Source organism: Rhincodon typus, chromosome 19 (genome assembly GCF_021869965.1).
Source record: "Rhincodon typus isolate 14 chromosome 19, sRhiTyp1.1, whole genome shotgun sequence".
In the NCBI taxonomy this organism is placed as follows: domain Eukaryota; kingdom Metazoa; phylum Chordata; class Chondrichthyes; order Orectolobiformes; family Rhincodontidae; genus Rhincodon; species Rhincodon typus.
The window spans coordinates 30335590-30357065 of NC_063350.1; the positions used below are offsets into that span (position 1 = coordinate 30335590).

The 21476-nt window shown below is 38.2% G+C and overlaps 1 protein-coding gene across 3 annotated transcripts in view; it reads right to left on the reverse strand.

The window, feature by feature from the left end:
• Positions 1–21476, reverse strand: part of LOC109927740 (brefeldin A-inhibited guanine nucleotide-exchange protein 2) — an 89883-nt gene that overhangs the window by 35964 nt on the left and 32443 nt on the right. For all 3 annotated transcript variants that reach the window (XM_048608112.1, XM_020527745.2, XM_048608113.1), the window contains exons 10-20: positions 20115–20349; positions 18376–18475; positions 16950–17089; positions 13055–13163; positions 12669–12870; positions 8067–8178; positions 6943–7148; positions 6716–6800; positions 5800–5971; positions 4107–4258; positions 594–722 (exon numbers count right to left, since the gene is read on the reverse strand). In XM_048608112.1, coding sequence (XP_048464069.1) covers positions 594–722; positions 4107–4258; positions 5800–5971; positions 6716–6800; positions 6943–7148; positions 8067–8178; positions 12669–12870; positions 13055–13163; positions 16950–17089; positions 18376–18475; positions 20115–20349 — 1642 coding nt within the window. The remainder of the gene's footprint in view (positions 1–593; positions 723–4106; positions 4259–5799; positions 5972–6715; positions 6801–6942; positions 7149–8066; positions 8179–12668; positions 12871–13054; positions 13164–16949; positions 17090–18375; positions 18476–20114; positions 20350–21476) is intronic.

Consider the following 21476-nt stretch of genomic DNA (forward strand, 5'->3'; position numbering starts at 1 on the left):
AATAAGGGATCTCCCAATTTAAGGTGGAAACAACAAACTTTTTCCACTGAGAATTGTTGAAACTAGGTTCCGCAAAGAGCAGTTGAGGCAGGGTCATTGAATATCTTCAAAGCAGAGTGAGATAGATTCTTGACAGACAAGGGTGTCCAAGGGACTAGGTGGTAGACAGGAAAGTTGAAACCATGACCTGCCAAATGGCAGAGTAAGCTTGAGGGATAGAATGGCCTACTCTTTCTGCATGCATGTCTGTATGCCTATCACACTCTATAACCCTTTACAAACTCTGCATTTCTCCAATTTATACATTCCCCAAAGCATTTGCATGACCATTGCTGGTCTATTATATATCCCTGATTTTGTATGCACTTGCACAGGCAGGTGCTAATCTCTTTAGTTTCCTCACAAAACGATGACATCTCCCAGACAGGTATTCCAACAGCAAGAAAGTCAGGAACTAGGAATTGTCTCAATTTATGTTCTGAAGAACCAAAGACTCCACACATTGTGTGAAAAGCTTAAAACACAGCTCTGAGAAAGAAGCCTACAAATCTGAAATAATAGAGTATTCAGGTTGAGGGTGTGAGAATACGTACCTGCATGCTAAAAATGCAGGCTATCCTAATAGCACATCTGATGCCTTCCAGGCAAAGAAAGGCAACATCAGGATCATCACAGTCTTGCAAGCCAACACTGAATGCTGCTAAAAGTGGTGTCCATGCCAGCTGCAAACAAAAATGTATATACGTTGAGCAGTATTTCCTATCAAACCTAATGCCAACAATATCTCAAAATCGAAAGCATCTTCCCTGAAAGCAAGAGAATCAAAACAACTGTTGCATGGCCATCCTGTTTTTTGTACAAACTAAGTTGGAAACAAAATTACTGTTGTAACAACACAAAGTATAACTCAATGAAATAATTGCACCTGTAAAACAGCACATTTTCCTCTAAACTAAATACAAATAGTTGTATCATCTATAAATACAGGCAAGGTGCCGAATGACTGGAGTGTGGCTAACGTTGTGCCTTTGGTTAAAGGCGGCATGTAGGGAGAAGCCTGAGAATTACAGACCTTTGAGGTTGAGTCAGGTGGTGGATAAGTTGTTGGAAGTGATTCTGAAAGACAGAATTTATATACATTTGGAGTGGCAAGGAATGATTAGGAATGGTCAGCATGGTTTCGTGCGAGGAAAATGCTGTCTCACAAACTTGGAGTTTTTGAGGAAGTAACCAAGAGGATTGAGGGGGGCAGAGCAGTAGACATTGTTTACTTGGGCTTTGGTAAAGCCTTTGACAAGGTTCCGCACTGTAGACTAATTAATAAAGTTAGATCACATGCGATTCAGGGTGAACTTGCCAATTGGATATGAAATTGGCTTCATCGTAGGAGACAGTGTGATGGCGGAGGGTTGGCTTTTGGATTGTCCCACAAGGATCGGTGCTGGGTCCACTTTTGTCATTTATATAAATGGTTTAGATGAGAATTATAGAAAACATGGTTAGTAAGTTTGTGATGACGTCAAGATTGGTAGTATAGTGAACAGTGAAGGAGGTTATCTAAGATTATAAAGAGATCTTGATCAATTGGGTCAATGGGCTGAGGAGTGGCAAATGGAATTTAATTTGAATAAATGTGAGGTATTGCATTGTGGTAAAACAAACAAACAAAAGGTAAGACAATTAAAACTGGGGCCTTGGGTAGTGTTGTAGGACAGAGTGTCCTTGGGTTTCAGGAACATAATTCTTTGTATCACATATAGATAGGGTGGTTAGGAAGGAGTTTAGCATGCTTGCCTTCATTGTTCAGACCTGAGTATAGGAGTTGGGGCATTGTGGACGTTATACTGGATGTTGGTGAGGCCTCTTCTGGAGTAGTGTCCATTTCTGGTCTCCCTGTGACAGGAAGGATATTATTAAGCTGGAGGGAGTCTGGAAGAGATTTACCAGGTTGTTGCCAGGAAGGAGGGTGAGTTATAAGGTGAGGCTAGATAGCCTGAGACTTGTTTCACTAGAGCATAAGAGGTTGAGAGGTCAGAGTCATACAGCATGGAAACAAACCCTTCGATCCAACCAGTCCATGCCAAACAATCCCAAACTAAACTAGTCCCACCTGCCTGCTCCTAGCCCATAATCGCTCCAAACCTTTCCCATTCATACACTTATCCAATGTCTTTTAAAACGTTGCATTTGTACTCACATCCACCACTTTCAGGAAATTCATTTCACATGTGAATCACCTTCTGTGTAAAAGAAATTGCCCCTCATGCCTTCTTTAAATCCCTCTCCTCTCACCTTAAAAATATGCCCCCAAGTCTTGAAAACCCCCATCCTAGGGAAAAGACAACTACCATTAATTCTATCTATCCTCATGACTTTCTTAACTTGCCTCTCAACCTCCTACACTCCAGTGAAAGAAGTCTTAGCCTATCCAGCTTTTCTTTATAACTCAAATCTTCCATACCCAGCAACATCCTGATAAGTGACCTCGTACAGGTTTATAAAATAAAGAGAGGTATAGATAAGGTCAATGCCAGCTGCCTTTTCCCTAGGGTGGAGGATTTCAAGACTTGGGGGCATAACTTGAAGTTGAGGGACATACTTTTTAAGGAGAGAGGAGAAAAATTTTAAGACATAAAAGGACAATTGTTTTTTTAAAGAAAGTGGTTCATGTGTGGAATGAACTTCCAGTGCAAGTGGTGGATGCAGGTACAGTTACAGCATTTAAGAGATATTTAGATAAGTACATGAATAAGAAATGTTTGGAGGGATATGGGACAAGCGCAGGTAGGTGGGACTAGTTTAGTTTGGGATTATGGTCAGCATGGACTGGTTAGACTGAAGGGTCTGTTTTAATGCTGTTTGACTTTAATTTTTTCTCTGAAGGTTTCTACATTGTTGTCAATGAAAATGAAAATTTGCTTCCAGATGTCATATGGTGATCTGCATGAACCAACCATTCGTAGAACAGAGCACAGTGACACAGCAGTGGATCTTCCACTGTTCTACAAATGGAGTAAATAGTCTGAGTATGATACTCTCACTCCAGCAGATTATAAAACACAGGTGAAACATATGAATTCAAACAACAATTTAGCTAGTCCACAATGCAAAACTGAGGAAATACAACAATTCAAATGCATTATTTTCAGTCAACAGCAAGTCTTCCAGGATCCCACTCAGTCCTGTGCTATGACGTAGGGCTAGCAAGCCAATCCAAATCAGCTCCACTATCTGGATTTGCAACAGTGAAGGTGAAACATACAATGACCCTCAAAATTACTTAATTACTTCTAACCATACTTTACAAATAACAGGGTCTTGGACATTAAGTTAAAAATCACGTAACTTTAGTAGAACACAGATAAACAACAAAAGGCAACCTAATTAATATCAATAACCATAACCCCTACTCTCACACACACACACACACACACACACACACAGAGTTAAGGGATAAATTAGAAAGACAATAAATGTAATTTGACAGTTCAATAAACAATGGATACCAGATCTTCAGAAATCCTTGAACATCCTGATTGTTCATGAACAAGTAGAATTGTGCATCTTGCCTGAATTCTGAACTTACTCGTTAAAACAGTTTCAGCAGACATCTAGAAATATTTATTTCTTTCTTACAGATTGGGATTCTTTTCTCAGAACATTCAACAATTCACTAACTGGAGAGAAACTAGAAAGACAGCAAAAACAAAGCAGCTCAGTCTCTGGAAGCTTTCAAAAATGACACCGTCACCTGCCAAACCCAGTCAGAACTGCCTCACTGTCTGTGGTTGGTTGGTTGGTTAGCACTGGTCCTCCCTTCACTGATCAATTCAATATCCAACCAGCTGCTAGCCCTGAACATAGCAAATACTCGATGCCAGGTCATCTACAGCATCCTTCAATCAATAATTAAGTTACATTACTTTCCAGACCAGTTCCCAACAGAAAACATCTGTCCTTGTTCTCTTCTCTTTTAAAAAAAGCTGCTGTTCCAAGTTCAATTCTTAACTTCAACTTCAATTCCAAACCAAATAAGGGAAAAAAAAGAAAAACAGTGATGGCCTCTACCATGTCACAGGAAATTTGAGATTGAGAATCAAACTTACTTTAAACATTGGTCTGACATGTTCAAGATGTGTAGCACTTGTAAATGGTGCTTGTGCATGACTAACGGCCTCCATCAGGACTTTTGCAGTTTTTGCCATTTGCTCCATCTCAAGATTATATAGAAGTCTTCGCTGTTTTTCAGTGGCTACACCTTGAAGCAAAGATGATAAAAATCAACAACTGATACCAAGATGGAAAGAACTTAAAGTAAATTCCACTAAAAATTTCCCATTAAATCGAGTGATAATAATCCATTAAATTTAAATTGTTTAGTGAAACAACAAAGTGTAGAACCAAAGTCACCAAAAGTCATTACAGCAGTAATTGAACTTAGAGGTTTAAAATATACAAAGCCTCTATGAAAAGGACAGAATATAAAGTTTAAGGTAAATAGATGAGGGAGTAGAGTAAGAAGGTGTATAGGCTGGCTGGCAGATGGGTGGGCAAGGTGGTAGGCTTGATCAGGTGTCTGAAGGGAGCTTCAAGTATCAGGACAGCATTGGCTGTTAGAAGACTAATTCCTCAAGGATTTCCCTGGTAACCAATTACAAAGTACCTACTGCAGCTAGAACATATGACTGGGAACATAATGATGTACAATGGTCCAAATATGATTGGATGATATAGTCAATATACATTAACCTGGAATGTGAACACAATTGAGTAAAGATAGGAGGAGTATTGTAAAGTGTAACATTTGATTGGAAACTATTATTTAGAGGAATAGTTGATTAGAAGCTTGTTATCGGTAAGAATAGTATAAAACCTTAGGTCTGGCAATTAAGATTGGAGTTGTACGCCATTTTCTTGATGTGACTCCTGTGTGTGCATCAATAAACATTTAAATAAAGAAATCAGGTCTCTAAGAAGAAATAAATAATTAATACTCACCCTTTCACTTGGTAATATGAAAATAAAAATGTTTATTCCTTTAAGTAATTCAAAATACACACTTAAACACAGGGTAAGGAGGTAGAAAATAGGGACTTTCTCACAGCAGAGATTCAGTTTGGTACACAGCACTTTTGGCCAATAATGATTAATTTTCAAAGTCAAAAAAGGATAAAGATGCGCAAATTGGTTTTTAGTTTGCATCCTAGTGCACGTCACAGAACATAGGCAATTGTTGACATTCAAGTAGAAGAGAACTTCCTCAAAGTCTTCGCAAAAGCAGCTGAATAGCATTCCAGGTACCATCCTGGATGCTCAAGGGCTTTTAGAGAAACAGGAGAGTTGAGCTGGGAAGCTTGTTCAGCAGTTTGAAAAGAAACTTCCCGCCTGAAAACCAGAAACTTGAACAGCATACAAAACAAAACAAAACAAAAACAAAACAAAAAACAAAGTCCAAAGGAAAGAGCCACAAAACTTGGTGACCTCTACCAAACAAGTACAGCAATTAGCTAAAACCATGTGGATTCCAGGAAATGCTCATTTTCTCAAAATAAATTGGACAAAAAAGACAAAACGAAAAAAAGTATCTTAACAGAGCTTGAAATAAACCAATGTTTCAACAGGCCCCCAAACTTAAGTCCTAAAAAAGATGAACTATGAAGCCGCCATAATATCTGGACCAATATTTTTAATCTATAGAAACTATGACATCCAATATACTCTTGTTTTTGGCGGATCACTAAAGTATTTGTGCTCTATATTTAGCAGCCAATTTCTCGAAATCGTCAACGTTAAACTTACTTGGTTTGGTAGACTTTGGTGTGACTGAAAATTCTTTAGTCTCTTTCATGGCAATTTTTTTCCCTGCAATCTCATCATAAATGGAAGACAGGTATTCCTCTGGCAAATCTTTGTTGTCATGGATCCCACGATTCATTTTTATGTACTGTTCTTTTGTCATTTTGTTCTTTACCTGTTCAATACATAAATGTAACACAAGTCTTACAATAGGATTTTAAGGAAGTGCTGGAAAGTAGGACTAATGTAGATTTAGATTAGTTTTTGCCAGTGCAGACTCAATAGACTGAAGGATCTTTTCTGCACTATATGATTGTGTTTCCATGAAGCTATATAGATGTCTTAACTGATTCTTGAATCAAGCTTCTAATAAAATCACTTTTTTGTTTTAAGGGAGGCCCTAAAGGTTTTTCATTTGTTTCAACACCACTGATTTGATATTCTTTGTGGCCTTATTTGATCCAAACAATTCTCTTTATAGTAAATAGTTTTTTCAGCAACAGCATAATAATGATCCTAACATTGAGACAAACATCAACTTTGGTTGGTAATATAAAATGTGTTACCAGATCAGCTGCCTGCTCCCTGCGGAAGTTAAAAGTTCCACCCGTCTCCACAATAATAAAAAGCTGATTTTATTTTGTGAAGTGACATGGATTTCCTATTGCTGCCATTGCAGTTTCACTAAAATGCAAAAATGCCCAATGTGACGACACAGGAGGGGAAATGAAAATATATATTTCATGATCATGCTACATGGAAAATTTTCAGAGAGGGATGCCGTGGGGGGCAGAAAAGAGAAAGTCCATACCCAAATTAATTGGAATGCTAATCCCTCACATAGTTTAGCTTAGGAAAATCAGTCACAACACAAATTCAAATCTTAATTCAGGAAAAAATGTCTTGTGAATGAAGTTACCTGAGGACTGTGCAGATCTGTTGTCAGCATTATAATAGAGTAGGCCAGGACATATGCCGAATCAGCACTTGCAAATAGTATCTGTCTGGGTGGGGGGTGGGGGGGAAAACAGGTGGGGTAAAAAGTGCATCACCTAATTAAATACATGTTAAAAATCTTCAAGTACAATTTTTGAAAGCATCACCAGTTCTCACGTTAAGACTTAAAATGTTTACACTTTAAATTACCCTTGATTACATTCCAAATATCTTGCTGCAAACTTTTCCATGAGTCGGTCAATTTTCTGCGCTTCCCCAGGCAGACGAAAGCCTTCAAGATATATACGAAGTGCTGAGACAAAATCCTTCTCACAGAAGTCCAGTTGATCAACATAAGCATACATCACTTCTTTGTTGAACTTACTATTCTCTCCTAGGAATTCACCCACTTGACTCTGTGGAAGTGTGCAAGGACATTCAGCAATGTTAAATTAATTTCAAGTTCTGACATGAGATTAAACAGTCATCAAAAAATTACAATACAAAGAAAGAAGAATGATTTTCAGTTCACAGACAAGCCAAACACTGGAATAATTAAAAGAATACTCCAAGATAAAGATCCTTTAGTCATATTATTTGAGCTCCAAATGAAATAAATATTTGCCATGAAGTGAATTTGAATTCATGATAAACGTTGTGACTGGGGTGGGGTGGGGTGGGCAAAGGAAGGGGGAAGAAGCGGGCGGAGGGGGAGAAAGACACACAAAGACAGTGGCATTTTCTTCACATTAATAGCTCATTTAATCCCAATCTCAGGAGTGTGCATTCCAACAAAAAGTCATGTAATATACAACATACCAAGTATAGTCCCTGGCTCATTTAGTCTGTTGTGTAATTCTTACAATCAAATTTCTTATCCACCATTCATAGTTAAAATGAGATTGTCAGAATGAAGAATTGACTTGAAGCTTAAATCAACATGCATCTATGATCATACTGTCAACCATGCATACATGCAAAATATGGGAGGAGAACATTAAAGCGCCTTGAATTTTAGTTACACTTAAAGAAAATACTTGAAGTTTAATCAAGTAGCTTTCTAAAGTTTATTATTTGCTGTCAGATATAACGCTACTCCTGAATTATCCACCAAAGTTCAGAGCTTTTATGCTTAAGAACAATAAGCATGCATATGAATCAGAGGCAAAAGAAAACTTATTTTATTCTATTGTTTGTTCTTTTTTTGCTTTTAGGATACTGGCTATTTTGTTTTCAGTAAATTTTGCATTCAGAAATAGAATACATCATTGGCAGAGAAAAAAAAAAAAAAAAAGTGTTTTTACTCACATCTCATGAATTAATGTAAATCTTACCGAATCTAATCTTTCTTCTTGTTGTAGAAATTGTGCTATGTCTTCAGCTGTTGTGCCCAACATTCCTTGGTCTTGCAAGTACTGCACACCTTTCTTTGGCTTTCTGTTGAACCTGGAGATGAAGAAAAAAGTGCTATTACCATCATTGCCATTTGACAAGAGCTACTGCAGACACACACAAGGATTTCACAGATTTTCTAAACTGGAACGTAAAGTCCACATTTTTTGATATTTCTTTAATTTGGATTGTGGACGGAAATGGGAAAGGAGTTTTAAACCAAGTACTGTGGCAGGAGCTTGTGCACCTTCAAAAACAAGTTAATTGGAACTTGTTGTGCGGTGTGCTAACACTGTTGCTTTGTTCAAACAGTGGGAGATGATGCCTTGGCATCATGGGTGTGAACGCTCATTTGTAAGCTTTCGCTGGAGGCAGATTGCCCATTGGTTTGTGCATTTAGGATCAGTTGTGGAGGCCAGAAGTCAAGTTGACAACTCTGACTGCTTGGCAGGGGAACAGAATGTGCGTAAACAACATAGGGCCAAAAGTCTCCAGACTGCAGGGAAAGGGTCTCCCTTATTCTGCAGTCAAGTAACCAAAACCCAGAAGACAGCCAACTAGTTTATCCCCCCCAACGGTTGTTGTAAACTGTTGCCTCTAACTAGTGACTGAAAGACTGAACAATTAGTGTGCCAATTGTCTCAAGTCTGCAGTAAAGATCTTGTAAAGAATAAGCAGCTTGGAGATTAGAAGGACTTGAAAAGTAAAATAAACCCCTCGGAATCTTATTGACTGATAATTTTGAACTAATTCCCCAGTTTTATTTTTCCACCCATAATACCCATTTGTGTTTGTTTTTCTACGAGCATGTGCATGTGTTTAAGAAGGGGCTTAGAGTTTCTCCTACAGGACCCATGTGTTGACAGTTCATATTTTGTTGGACTGTGGCTAGAATCGATTTTTTTTGTAATAAATAGCAGTTTCTTGTTAAGTACGGCCTGGTCCAGGTTTTGTTAGTATGAGTTCATCAGACAGGAAAATTTGGGACTTTGAGCAATTCGATTAAATATTTAACATTGTGATGACCCTGGTACAAGTGGTGCTTAAATAGTGGCATGTACCTGATGTTTGTAAGTAGCAGTTCCTTGTCAACTTACTGTAAAGCAACAGAACATGCTGAAAGCCGAAACTATTCCGACAATATTTCCAAGAGCTATGATACACCATCAAAGCAGTCAGGTGCAAATGCTCATGGTTCATTCTAAATCTAGAAGCTATACCTCAAAAAAACTGTCTAGTTTTAGGTATATAAGCGGATGCAAATTGTTCAAACAGAAGTGATTTTTAAAACTTCTTGCCATGGAGACCCCAGTTCAAGACTTGAAAATTATCACAACCCCTCAGGAGAGTCGGTGCCTGTCTGGTTAGGCCAAATGTGCAGATATAATGATTTGGTTAAAGTTCTATAGCAGCTACTACTGCCTCAGAGCTTGCAACTCCAAAATTTCAGCTCCTCTTTGACAAGCACTGAATTAGAACTATCTAACATAGTCCAATTGCCCTGCATCTTATATATTCTTCCTTTTCAAGTATTTATCCAATTCCTTTAGAAATGTCACAGCCTCAGCCTCAATAGCCACTTGTATTTTAATGTTTTCATGTAAATCTTTATGTTTTCACAGACAGGTAAGTGAAGGGCAGTCTTGGAACATTTGCTCCTGATTTACCTTCTTGTCCAAATCTGATATATTCACACAAACTAGATGGATGCAATTAAATACTATTCAAGTTGTACATGTATAATTTGCCAACCAGAGTCAAAGTAACTGGTTCAGCCTTTCATGAATAACAAAGTGTGGAGCTGGAGGAACACAGCAGGCCAGGCAGCAGAGAAGCTCCTCTGATGCTGCCTGGCCTGCTGTGCTCTTCCAGCTCCACACTTTGTTATCTCTGACTCCAGCATCTGCAGTTCTTGCTATCTCGATCTTTCATGGGCATTTTTTGCTGAAACAGTGCTACAACGTATTTTTACGGGCTGGCAAATCAGACTTGTAGAATTTACAATGTTAACAAATGGTCCAGCCATACATATGCAGATAAGACAATTGAACTTGATGCAGTTGAATTCTATCAAAAGAAAGGAATAGCCATCCAAAAGCTCATCACACTAGATTTCAATAATATATTTGCAAAGGTTTACATTTCTTTTTCTTACTGGGTTATTAATTCTGGGTAAACTATTTTTTTTTAAAAGGGAGAAACAATATCTTTTGAGCACGGGTTTAAAGGGTCACTCTCTAACAAAATAGCAATATTTATTTTTGAAAGAATAGTATATAAATAAATTTTCTGTCCTTAAACAGGAGGCCAGCAGGTAAATCAGAGCCAACAGTTGGCTAAGTGGCAGACTTTGACCTCCAGATCAGATGTTTTAGCCTTGTATTCCATTCTAAGCTGTCCTGGCAAGTGTAGCTTTGGTGCTTAATTTGGGTTTGACATCCAGTGTGTGTCAGATTCCCTTCTCCCTCTCCATCATTTACACTGTGATAAAACCATTCCACCCTACTGCATGAATCACCTTATCAGTTTGTGTAAGGACAATGGGTAGTCACATTACTCAGATCTTCACAACAACCAAGACATTCTTTACCATAGAGAAAGTGGGCAGAAGACATCACGAAAACAAAATCCCTGAAGCTGGCTTTTCTCGTTCTCAGTCCAAACATGGTTAACACATGCATAGTTTGCAGAGGTAGCTTGTCAATTAAGCCATTAGCTGGCACTATTTGTTTAGGATAGCCAGCATACCCCATTTGGAGAGTTGATGTGCCCTTATGGATATGGTCCCAGGATACCTTTGGAGTGAAGGTCAGGGGGCCTACTCAGCTGCCTTTTGGGATTGCTATCTGCAGAGAAAAAACTATGTGAAAGGTGCGTAAACCAACCCAGAACTTTCCCAGCTGCTGGGGGCAATGGAGGGTGCCAGGAGATTTCCAGTGGCATTAGATTTCATAGGTTGGCATTGATAGGGCACGAGGATGGTGTCAAGGTGAAGGCATGTGAGGCATTGTGGGCTGGAGAAAGGTTTCATATTTTAATCATTTATTTTAACTTTTCGCCACAGTGCAGCCTCATGGCAGATTTTCCACCTTGCTTGCTTTGAGAACTGGCAGCCTTCTCAGCTCTTCCCAGGTCACCTGGCCCAACTTGCCATTATGTTCATCAGCCTTGAACTGCTACAACTATTCACACTATCATCTCCAGGACAACAGTATGAAGAGAAGTAAATTTTACTGAATAACTGCACACGTACAGCATTTCTCAGTCTTAGATGGACCCAAATTTTCTCCATGTCCTCAGTGATTTAATACATTTCACTCAGACTTAATCTTTTTTGCCGATTCTGCAAAACTGCGCCAAAATCCTCTGTGACTCACAAGCACGGGCCTGTTTTTGTGCATTAGTGTGGCTCTTACAAACTTCCTGAATTTCTCAGTTGTGCAGTAAATTAACACTTGAAATTTCAAGCACCATATGACCAAATATCATATTTCTGTCAATATTCCCTCAGAGTTGAAACTCTGTTCTAGCAATTTGATTGCATCTTTGCAGCACCAGAATAACTTGCATTAAAATATTGAAAATCTTCTACAATTGTAATGTTTAATATTAGAGGCCAAGTGTTTCCATTTTGGATCAAATTTGCAAACTAGGCACAACTATGCTCAGGCGCAGAAGATTTTTTTGCCAAGTACCCTCTTAACAAATTTGCTCATTGCAAAGGTAAAACCTTCCATGGACCAGTGCAACTAGAGTGTATTTCCTTTGGTGAAAGTTTCTGATAATAAATATTCCAACATATGAATTTGAGTAGCAAGTTTATACAACTTTATGAACATAGACAAAAAAAACCACTTTGGTATCTAGTCTACCACCTTAAGTAACCTGATGCTAAACAAATAAAAATGTCCAAGTCACTCAATTTTTTACTTGTTTCAATGATGTAGTCATTAGTATCTTAGAAACTTAAGAAATGAGGTTTGTAATGTGTCTATAATCATCATTGTACTCCAGAAAAAGTTTTAATTTTAAAAATTGCCTCAAAGCCTACCCAATGGACTTAAATTAATGGAAATTCACAATAAAAATTACTTGGATTTGGGGGTCAAAATTCCTCCAATCTTCCTGCTGGTTCAAGTTGACTTCAGACAGATTTTATTCAAAAAAATCAGCAGAAGCAAGCAACAACTCTTGCCCTCTGACTCTAACAGTGTATAACAATGATGTGATGCTTTTAGACCTTAATTTCCATTGAAACAAAGAGACTAGGAGAAATATAACATCAGTTGACAGTTTCCTCAGATTTAGATGGAGTAGGCTTGATTTATCCAATAGCCTGTGTCTTCCTCAGCTTTTCATACGTGTAAAGTTATTGCAACTTGGTCAAATCCATTTCTTAAAAGTTCAGATTTAATTTAAAGCCCCTTGCAGCAGAAAGGGTAGCTGTTAGTACATACATTCATTTGATAAACTCCCATAAAACCAAACAGCAAGTCTTAAAGCACAATAAATATTCAAATCGGCTATTATAGTTGAGTACTCACAGATCTATCCCTTGTTCTATAATATCCTTCTGTTGTTTCAGGACTTCAAATTGCTCAGGATCGTCTGCTGAACATGTCTGCGCACTGATACTCCCAATACCTGATGATATTGTGGAGTCAAAGGAATTTGTACTCCCTCGTCGGCGTGTAGTTTCCAAATGTTTACCTTCACAGTTCTCTTGCTCGGATGACTTCTCTTGACCTACAAATTCATTTAATAAGAACCTGATTTCAGTTGCATTGTTTGCCAACTGCATCGTTTAGAAATTGTTCGTGACTTCTAAGCAAGGTTATTTTCCTAAACATTACACAGTCAGTGAAAATAATAACAAGGAAAGTAAAAGTTGAGATTTCCAAGGCAGATAGCAGATGTTTTGCCAACTCACCAAGATTTGTCTGAAGGTTTGGATTTATGTATAAATCTTTACTCCACTCAACCATGCATTTTAGGACAGAAACTAAACATTCCAGTCCTTTCTTCCTCAGACTCAGTTCCTGAAAGGTAGATAAACATTTCCTCAGTGGGACAAATTAAATATCAAATTTGTCTTTTAAATATCTAAAAGACAAATTAAAAACTTGAAGAACCATAAACTCACTGCTTTTTCTTCTCATTCTCTGATCAAGATTTATGGATTTAAAATCAAATGTGGTTTGTATTTAATTCTTTGCTACAAAGAGAAACACATTCTCAATATTTAAAATTTTAGGAAACCATATAAAACCACCTACCATCAGGGCATACATTTTCTAAACGGAAACAAATGAACTATTGACTTGCAGCTACAAATGTTTTCCTTCTGAAGACAAAATTTGCACTCCAATCATTCTGCAGTTCACTGGAAAAACATGTGCATTTGCAAAAGTTATGACAAGCAGAACAAAAGATACCAAATTCCAGGCCCCTTCATCAGAACTCCTACAGAACAATGCAGGCGAAGACAAGTGAGAAAAATCAGATTGTGTTTGCAGTTTATTCCTTCTGCAGCATTTTGATACAACTTAGTGGTACACTTGATGACTTTAAAGAACAGTTAAGAATCAACCACATTGCTGTGGGTCCGAAGTCCACACAGGGTAAAAACAGCAGATTCCATTCCCTAAAAAACATTTGTTAATTAGATGGGTTCAGAGATAGTCTGAGTGCATGAATCACAAAAGGTGAATGAGCAAATACAGCAAGTAATGAGGAAGAATAAAAGAATGTGATCAGTTAATAAGGGGGGAATTGAAGACCAAAGTAGGGAAGTTATGCTTCCACTACACAGGACATTGGTGAGACTGCATCTAGAGTACTGCACACAGTATTGGACAGTTCATTTAACGAGGGAGGTAAAATGTGTTGGGAGCAGTTCAGAGAATGTTTACTGAACAAACACTTGGAAGGAGGTTAATTATTAGGTAAGGTTGGACAGGTTAGGTTTGAATCTTAATTCAAGGGAATAATGAGATTACTTGATTGAAACACAAAAGATCCTGAGAAATCTTGACAAGGTAGATGTAGAAAGGACATTTCCTCTTATAGAGGAAACAAGAACTAGAGGTCACTGTTTAAAAATCAGGGGTCCCTTATAACAGGAGAGAGGCAACATTTTATTTCCCCCAAGGTCATGTGTTTGGAATTATTTCCCTGCAAAAGTGGTGGAAGCAGAGATCTGGAATATATTTTTAAGTTAGAACTAGATGGATAGATCAACATCTATATCCTCCCATCTAAATATATTCCAGAGGGAGAAAGGATTCTAAGAGGGGGCAACAGCATCCATGGCGAAGCAAGAAAATAAAATATGTCAAAGGCAACAACTAAGACTTACCATACTGCAAAGGCTGAAGGACTGGGGAACTTCGAAAGATCAACAAAGGGTTACAAAAAAAAAAGTAATAAAAAGAGCAAAGGTAAATTATGAATGAAAACCAGGGCAAATGTAAAAAGGAAGAGAGTAGTTAAAATGTTGACTTCTTAGAGGGTGAAACTGCAGAGCTTATGATAGGGAACACAGAAATGGTAGACACGGAATCAATATTTTGTTTCAGTTTTCATGGTGGAAGACAGCGGAGTCATCACAATAGTAACAAGTAATGCTGAGGTTATGGAAAAGAGGAATTTAAAACACAATCGCCATCTCTAGGGAAAAAGCACTGAGCAAATTATTGAAATTCAAGGCAGACAAGTCCCAGTGGCCCAATGGCCTACATCCGAGGAACTTAAAAGGAAGTGGTGACGGTGACAATGGATCCAGTGGTTATAACATTTCAAAATTCCCTGGTTCTGGAAAAGTTCCTGTGGATTGGAAAAATGTTAATACAACATCCTTATTCAAAAAAGGAAGGAGTCAGAAAGCAGGAAACTATAGACCAGTTAGTTTAACAGGTAAATCGTGTTGAACTAATTTGCACGAATTCTTCAAAAAGTTGACAAGGCAAGTGGACAATAGAGGTTCTGTAGATGCAGTATGTCTGATCTTCCAGAATGCATTAGATAATGTGCCACACAAATCGCCATTACACAAAGTAAGATCACATGGGGTTTGGAGTAATATATTAGCTTGGATAGTGGATTAGCTAACTAGCAGAAAGTAGACAGTCAGGATAAATAGGTCTTTTTCTGGTTGGCAAACTGTAGATAAGGCTGTCATTCAATTAATGCACTGCTCGCTCAGCTGTTGAAAAGAGAGCAATGACCACAAGATGCAATGGCATGCTGCGAACTTGTAAGGAGATGTCCTTAGGTTGATAGCTGATATTTGAAGAAACTAGAAGAGATTAAGTTCAAGGTCACAGTGATGATGATGTCCACTTGTAGGGCATGGCAACTAATGCTGTGAGGTGTAAGGTCATAGAAGATAAGGGCATAGATGTCTATGATCAACTGCCTGCAGAGAAGCAGTCTCCAGAGGCACTGGGTCTTGGACATACAGTCATATAGCACGGAAACAGACCCTTCAGTCCAACACATCCATGCCGAACATTATCCCAAACTAAACTAGCCCCACCTGCCTGCTCCCGTCCCATATCCCTCCAAACCTTTCTTATTCATGTACTTATCTAAATGTCTTTTAAAATGTTCCAAGTGTACCCACATCCACCACTTCAGGAAGGTGATTTCACATGCAAACCACCGTGTAAACAATTTGCTCTTCATGTCTTTGAGTCGCTCTCGTCACCTTAATGTGCCCCCTAGTCTTCAAATCCCTCATCCTACAGAAAAGACAACTACTACCTCCAGATACCAGAGACTTCAGGGGAAAACCATTTTGAGAGAATGACTTGTGTGCCCTTCCTGCCCTCCTTAATCTGCTGCATCCTCATCTTGCTTGGATTTCCACCTTTCTTGCAGGATATTGATCCTCATCACTTCTGGGCAAAAGAGTCTGTCAACCATGCCCCAATGCTGGGTGGATCCTTACTTCTAAGCAAGTGATAGCTCAAGTGCATCTTGATAGCCTTGCACCCATTCTATTCCCTGCATGATGCTGGAGAGGTGCTGAAACCCTCCAAAACCGAAAGTGCTGCATGTCCATTCTCTTGGTCATCTGTGCTGCACTAAGGGCAGCCATGGATTAATAGCTGTCACTTATTACTTCCTGATCCTCATAAGGCCAGGATGACTGTCTTCACCAAAGAGCCAGTCCTCTTTTAAAAGGCACATGTAACAGTGCGTCTCCATCAAATTCAGAAATTGAACATTTGAAAAGCTCTTATGAATTGGCCTGAAACGGAAAACGTGTGGGATTTCTGTCTTGCTGTCTCCCACAATGCTCATTATTGCCTGCGCGAGACTTAGCACTTTGAAATTAAAACATTGCCCTCTGCATCTGGTCCTTTTATAAAATCTTATAGAGATGCTGAAATCAATCCAATGATGTAAAGGTTCAGTTGACACAACAAAGTAACTTATGAATACTTTAAATCTCAAGTGTTGAAGTAATAGCATCTGGTAAGGAAAAGGGGAAACAAGATATTTATAACAAAGTGCCAATTTAGCGTTTAAAAACAAAATAAGGAAAATTGCAAACATTCAAACGGTATCAATTTTTTCATATCTCTCCCTCTCTTTCCACAATGTCTCACTTCCATATATTTTTCATAAGCAGCTAGGCCTTACATAAATTGCATAGAGACAACATAAATCCTTCAGGTATAGACTTAAATGCAATGCTTGAAAATTAAATGTAGACAATTTGACAGTCAAACAGCTTGAGCACTGCAATTACAAGATCTGGAATACAACATGTCACTAACTTTACACCATTCTTCCAATTATTGAGAAACTCAGTTTACCTGTAGAGGTGTCATCCCCAGTTCCTGACCACTTCGTCCCTGAGCAATTTTCGACAAATCATTCACAAGACGTTCAAATATGTTTGCAGCATTTAAATCACAATCGTAGTTCACGTAAATATCCACGACACACTGAGCATCTGAAATATACAAAATATGAAATTTAACATTATACTTGGTTTCTTTTCAGCCTGGTGATCACACTGACCTGTATTTGTTTATACTAAGGAAGCTAATAACTTTTAAACTCAAAATGAAATGTTTATTGGATAGCCTACAGAGCCAAAGTTCTGTCTCATTTATACTTGCAAATCATATTCTGTCTGTTGCATTTTGTAGTGTCTTTAAAATTGACTTTAGTGATGAAAGCTGGCATCTTACGAAATGTCACTGCGCACAGAATTTTTATTTCCTCCTGCATTTGCATTCTGAATTCCTGCATCACCAGGTACCAGAAATCTTAGAGGGAACTCTGGATACAGCTTATTCTTCTGTTCACTTTGTCCGCTTCATTTGCCATGAGATGTACTAAGTTCAAGCCTACATTTGTTTCAACAGCTAGACATTTTCTTTAAAACGCCACTTGCCTTTCACCCATTTCGGGCATGTCACTCTGCATCAACTACAGCTGACCAGGAAACTCTCCCATTCTTAGGGCTTCCCACAGACATAGTCAAGTGGATTTGAAGGCTGGTAACCAATCTGTCTGGCCACATGAAGAACACACCCTTATGGCCATCAAGTCCTAAGTGGGACTTGAAACTGGATCCTCTGTTCCAGAGGCAGGCACGCTAACACTGTGGGACAAGTTCTCCCTACAGAATGCTACATAGTCAAAAAATGTAATCTTTGTTCAAACAAATTTGCCAGTTCCAATAATCGCAAAATATTACAGTTACTTCAGATGCAAAACTAGATGGTTTACACCATTTGTATCCTTTTCTCCTTCACATAAATGAGGAACTGATAGTTATTTCCAAGAAACAATCATGTTCAAAACTCATGTGATTCACTTGGATGAGTACCAAGCACCAATCACTTTTATAAACTTAGAAGTACTATACAAGTCCAGAGTCTATGTGCAAATACTATTAAGACTGGGTTTAAAAAACAAGAACCCATAATTGGTTAGGAATTGTTCTTCAAACATACTTGATTTTTAAAAATAATTAATATTTATAACATGGCTTTGGCAGACATTAATTCCTAATCCGGTCATGTTTTCTTTGTTGGCCCAGGGATAACATATTCTCAAAGTGGTGTCTAGATTCTGAAGATTTAAAATGGGAGGAGAAAAGAAACAGGTCTGGTATCTGGATATCACAACTGAAGTAATACACAGAAAAACAAATTCCTCAGCTGTGCTGAAACATTAGGCAAAGTACAGGCTACTAGGATAAGGTGAAAGGGTTATGAAACAAATTACCTGCACAAATCCTGGTCAGAGTTTGAATGACCATCCATTTATGCTCAAATGTACTGGTGGACGTTTCCAAAATATTCAGAAAAATCTCTTTGAAGAAAACCTGCTCAATTGGAGAAGCAGGAGTTAATAAATCTAATTAATAAAACCCTACACAATTCAACCTTACAGGTAGACATTTTTTCCCTAGCAGAAATCATGTATTGACATAAACATGATTAAATCACGGTTATCCTACACTGGCGTAAAAGATGGTTCCACAGATTTTAACCTGAATTTTAGACAAGCACATAAATTTTGTTGAAATGTAATTATTGCATATTTGACTGGAAGGAAACTGAACAAGTTGAAAAAAAAGTTACTTTGTAAGGGAGTTCACTCATGGATGTCATCTGTCACTTCATTAAACTAGTTTCGGTCAAACAGAAAACAGGGTTGGGACTCAAACAGGGAGATATTTATCAATTGGACAGGAGACGACTGCAGTAAAGTAAACTGAAGAAGTAAATCTTCCAAACAGAGATTGTATCAGGGTGTGGCCTCAGTGGTCAAAGGAAGCACTACAACAATGCTCTGAAGACTACACTTCACAGTTTGTGTCACTTTCAAGTCCTGGCAACTCCAAGTGAAAATCAGTTCAACCTCTCTTTGATGGCAAGCACATCCAAAGGCATAGGGAAACTGCATGGAGCAAAAGTCCAATTAAACAATTCCTCCGAACCGAATTTTTGCACCATCCTGTCCAATTTGTAGCAGAATCTGGACAAAGTTTGACCTTAGTAGTCACATACATACCCAGAGTCCTACAAAACACCCCAGATGAAGAACATGGTCATCACTGCCTTATAGGATGAGCAAAAAGAAGACTGTATGCAATCAGAACAAGAGTATGGCTTTAAGCAAAAGAAAGTTAGTTACAAAAATCTGGGTAATGGACACTACTAAATGAATGTCAATATTATTTTTTAAATTCAGGATATTAAGAATTTGGCATTTAAGTAAATCCTAATGTGGCCCAGATTTTAAAAAGCGAGATTATTCGTGACTTCTTTTCAAATACTACTTTCACCCAATCATCCAATCTATGGTTAACTCTTCGCCAATAAAGATTTCCAGTGACGTCAAGAGGTGGTCTTCCCAACTTATTGCTGAAGTGTTACATATGATTTTGTGGACTGGATTCCTGGAAGAGCCAGTTTTGCAGGTTACTACTATGCCACTTTTAGATGAGAGATTTTACAGCTGTCATGATGATCACAGCACAACAGCCACTTTGAACAAGCCATTAACTATATATGGGCACCAGTAAGGTTCCCAATATTTGGATCCAACCACTGGCCATGTTGTCAACAGATACCTGCCTATTATTTTCAGCATTTTCTGCTTTTTATACCTGATCTCAAAGTTATCCTCTCACCAGCTTTCAGCAGATCTATTCAAATCTATTGCCCAGGGAACTTAATTTCTCACCAGAGCAGCATTCAGGCAGACACTGGCCTGAATGAACAATTATCTGACTGAAACAACATATTCAACACAAGGTTTAAAAAAACCAGACAGACAGTTGGGCTACAACACTTTCGTGTGCTAGAAGTGTCAATAGGTAAAGTTCAATAGTTTTATAGGAATAGCTAATAGTTTAGAAAAGTAATCATGCAACCATAATTGAATTTTACATAGAAATTGCAGCCAACATTTTAACATAACAAAAATGTACAAACTAGAAGATAATAGAGTCGTACCTCAATTTGCATTTTTAAATGAATCTTGAAGTGTGAGAGAAGTGCAAGAAAAATAGCCAGTGAAAGTTCAAACACATCTGGCACACAGGAGACACCATTTTTGGATAATGCCACACAAAGGTATTGTTTAATTGCATTGATGAACATTTCATTTGTTTTGAAGACTGGACCAGCATTTTGAAGAACTGACAACAGAAGCTGCAGTGAAATTATCTTCGACCTCAGCTCATGGGACCTTGGCAAAAAAGAAGTTTGAAGTAATTTGTTTTCATTAAAAAAAAGCTATGCATACTATTAGATAATAAATGAGATTATGCTCTATTCCATTTTGGGTGTCAGAACCAGCTGCTCTCCAAAGTGATGCCATTGAGAATTCAACATAATATTCAAATCTGAAATACTTGGATTGAACAATTCTTCAAAAAAATTCCCTATTTTCAGTAGCCAGTGCTGGAAAGTACAGAATGGGACCAAAACTGGATTTGATGTTTCTTCTATTCCGTTTTGCATGACTTTCAAAAATTCTCAACACATGCAGAATCATTTCCTGCTTAGTTTTGAATATCAAAGTATTTTTCAACATGCCTCTATTACCTCAACTACTTTTTTCATCAGGTCTGCTGAATAACATACTCAGAGGATTAATCGAGTCATAGGGTCTTGAATCCTACAGCACAGAGATAGGACCTTCAGCCCAAACTGGTTCATGCCAATCAAAGCGTCCATCCACGCTAACCCAGTTCCCTGCAATTGGCCCATATCTTTCTAAACCCTTCTTAGCCATGTATTCGTCCAAATGCCTTTTAAATGTTGTTAATGCAACCACCTCAAACACTTCCTCTGGCAGCGCATTCCATACATGTACCATCCTCGGCGTAAAAAGGTTGCCCCTCAAGTTCCCACGTATTCTTTCACCTCTTACCTTAAATTGATGCCCTCTAGTCCCCGATTCTCCAACCCTGGGAAAAAGACAATGTGTTCACCTTATCCATGCCTCTCATGATCTTATACGCTAAGATCCCCCCTCAGTCTCCTATATTCTAAAGGGAAAAAAAAAAAAAAAAAAAAAAAGTGTCCTAGCTTGTTCAACCTCTCCCAATAACTCAGTCCCTTGTGTCCTGGCAACATCCTTGTAAATTTCTTCGGCACTCTTTCCAGTTTAATAACATCCTTCCTATAGCAAGGTGACCAAAACTGAACATAATACGCCAACTGTGGCCTCACCAACATCCTGTACAACTGCAACATAACTTCCCAACTTCTGTACTTAATACCCTCACTGATGAAGGCCACTGTGCCAAAATCCTTCTTCACTGCCCTGTCTACCAGTGACTCCACTTTCAGAAAACCATGCACCTGAAC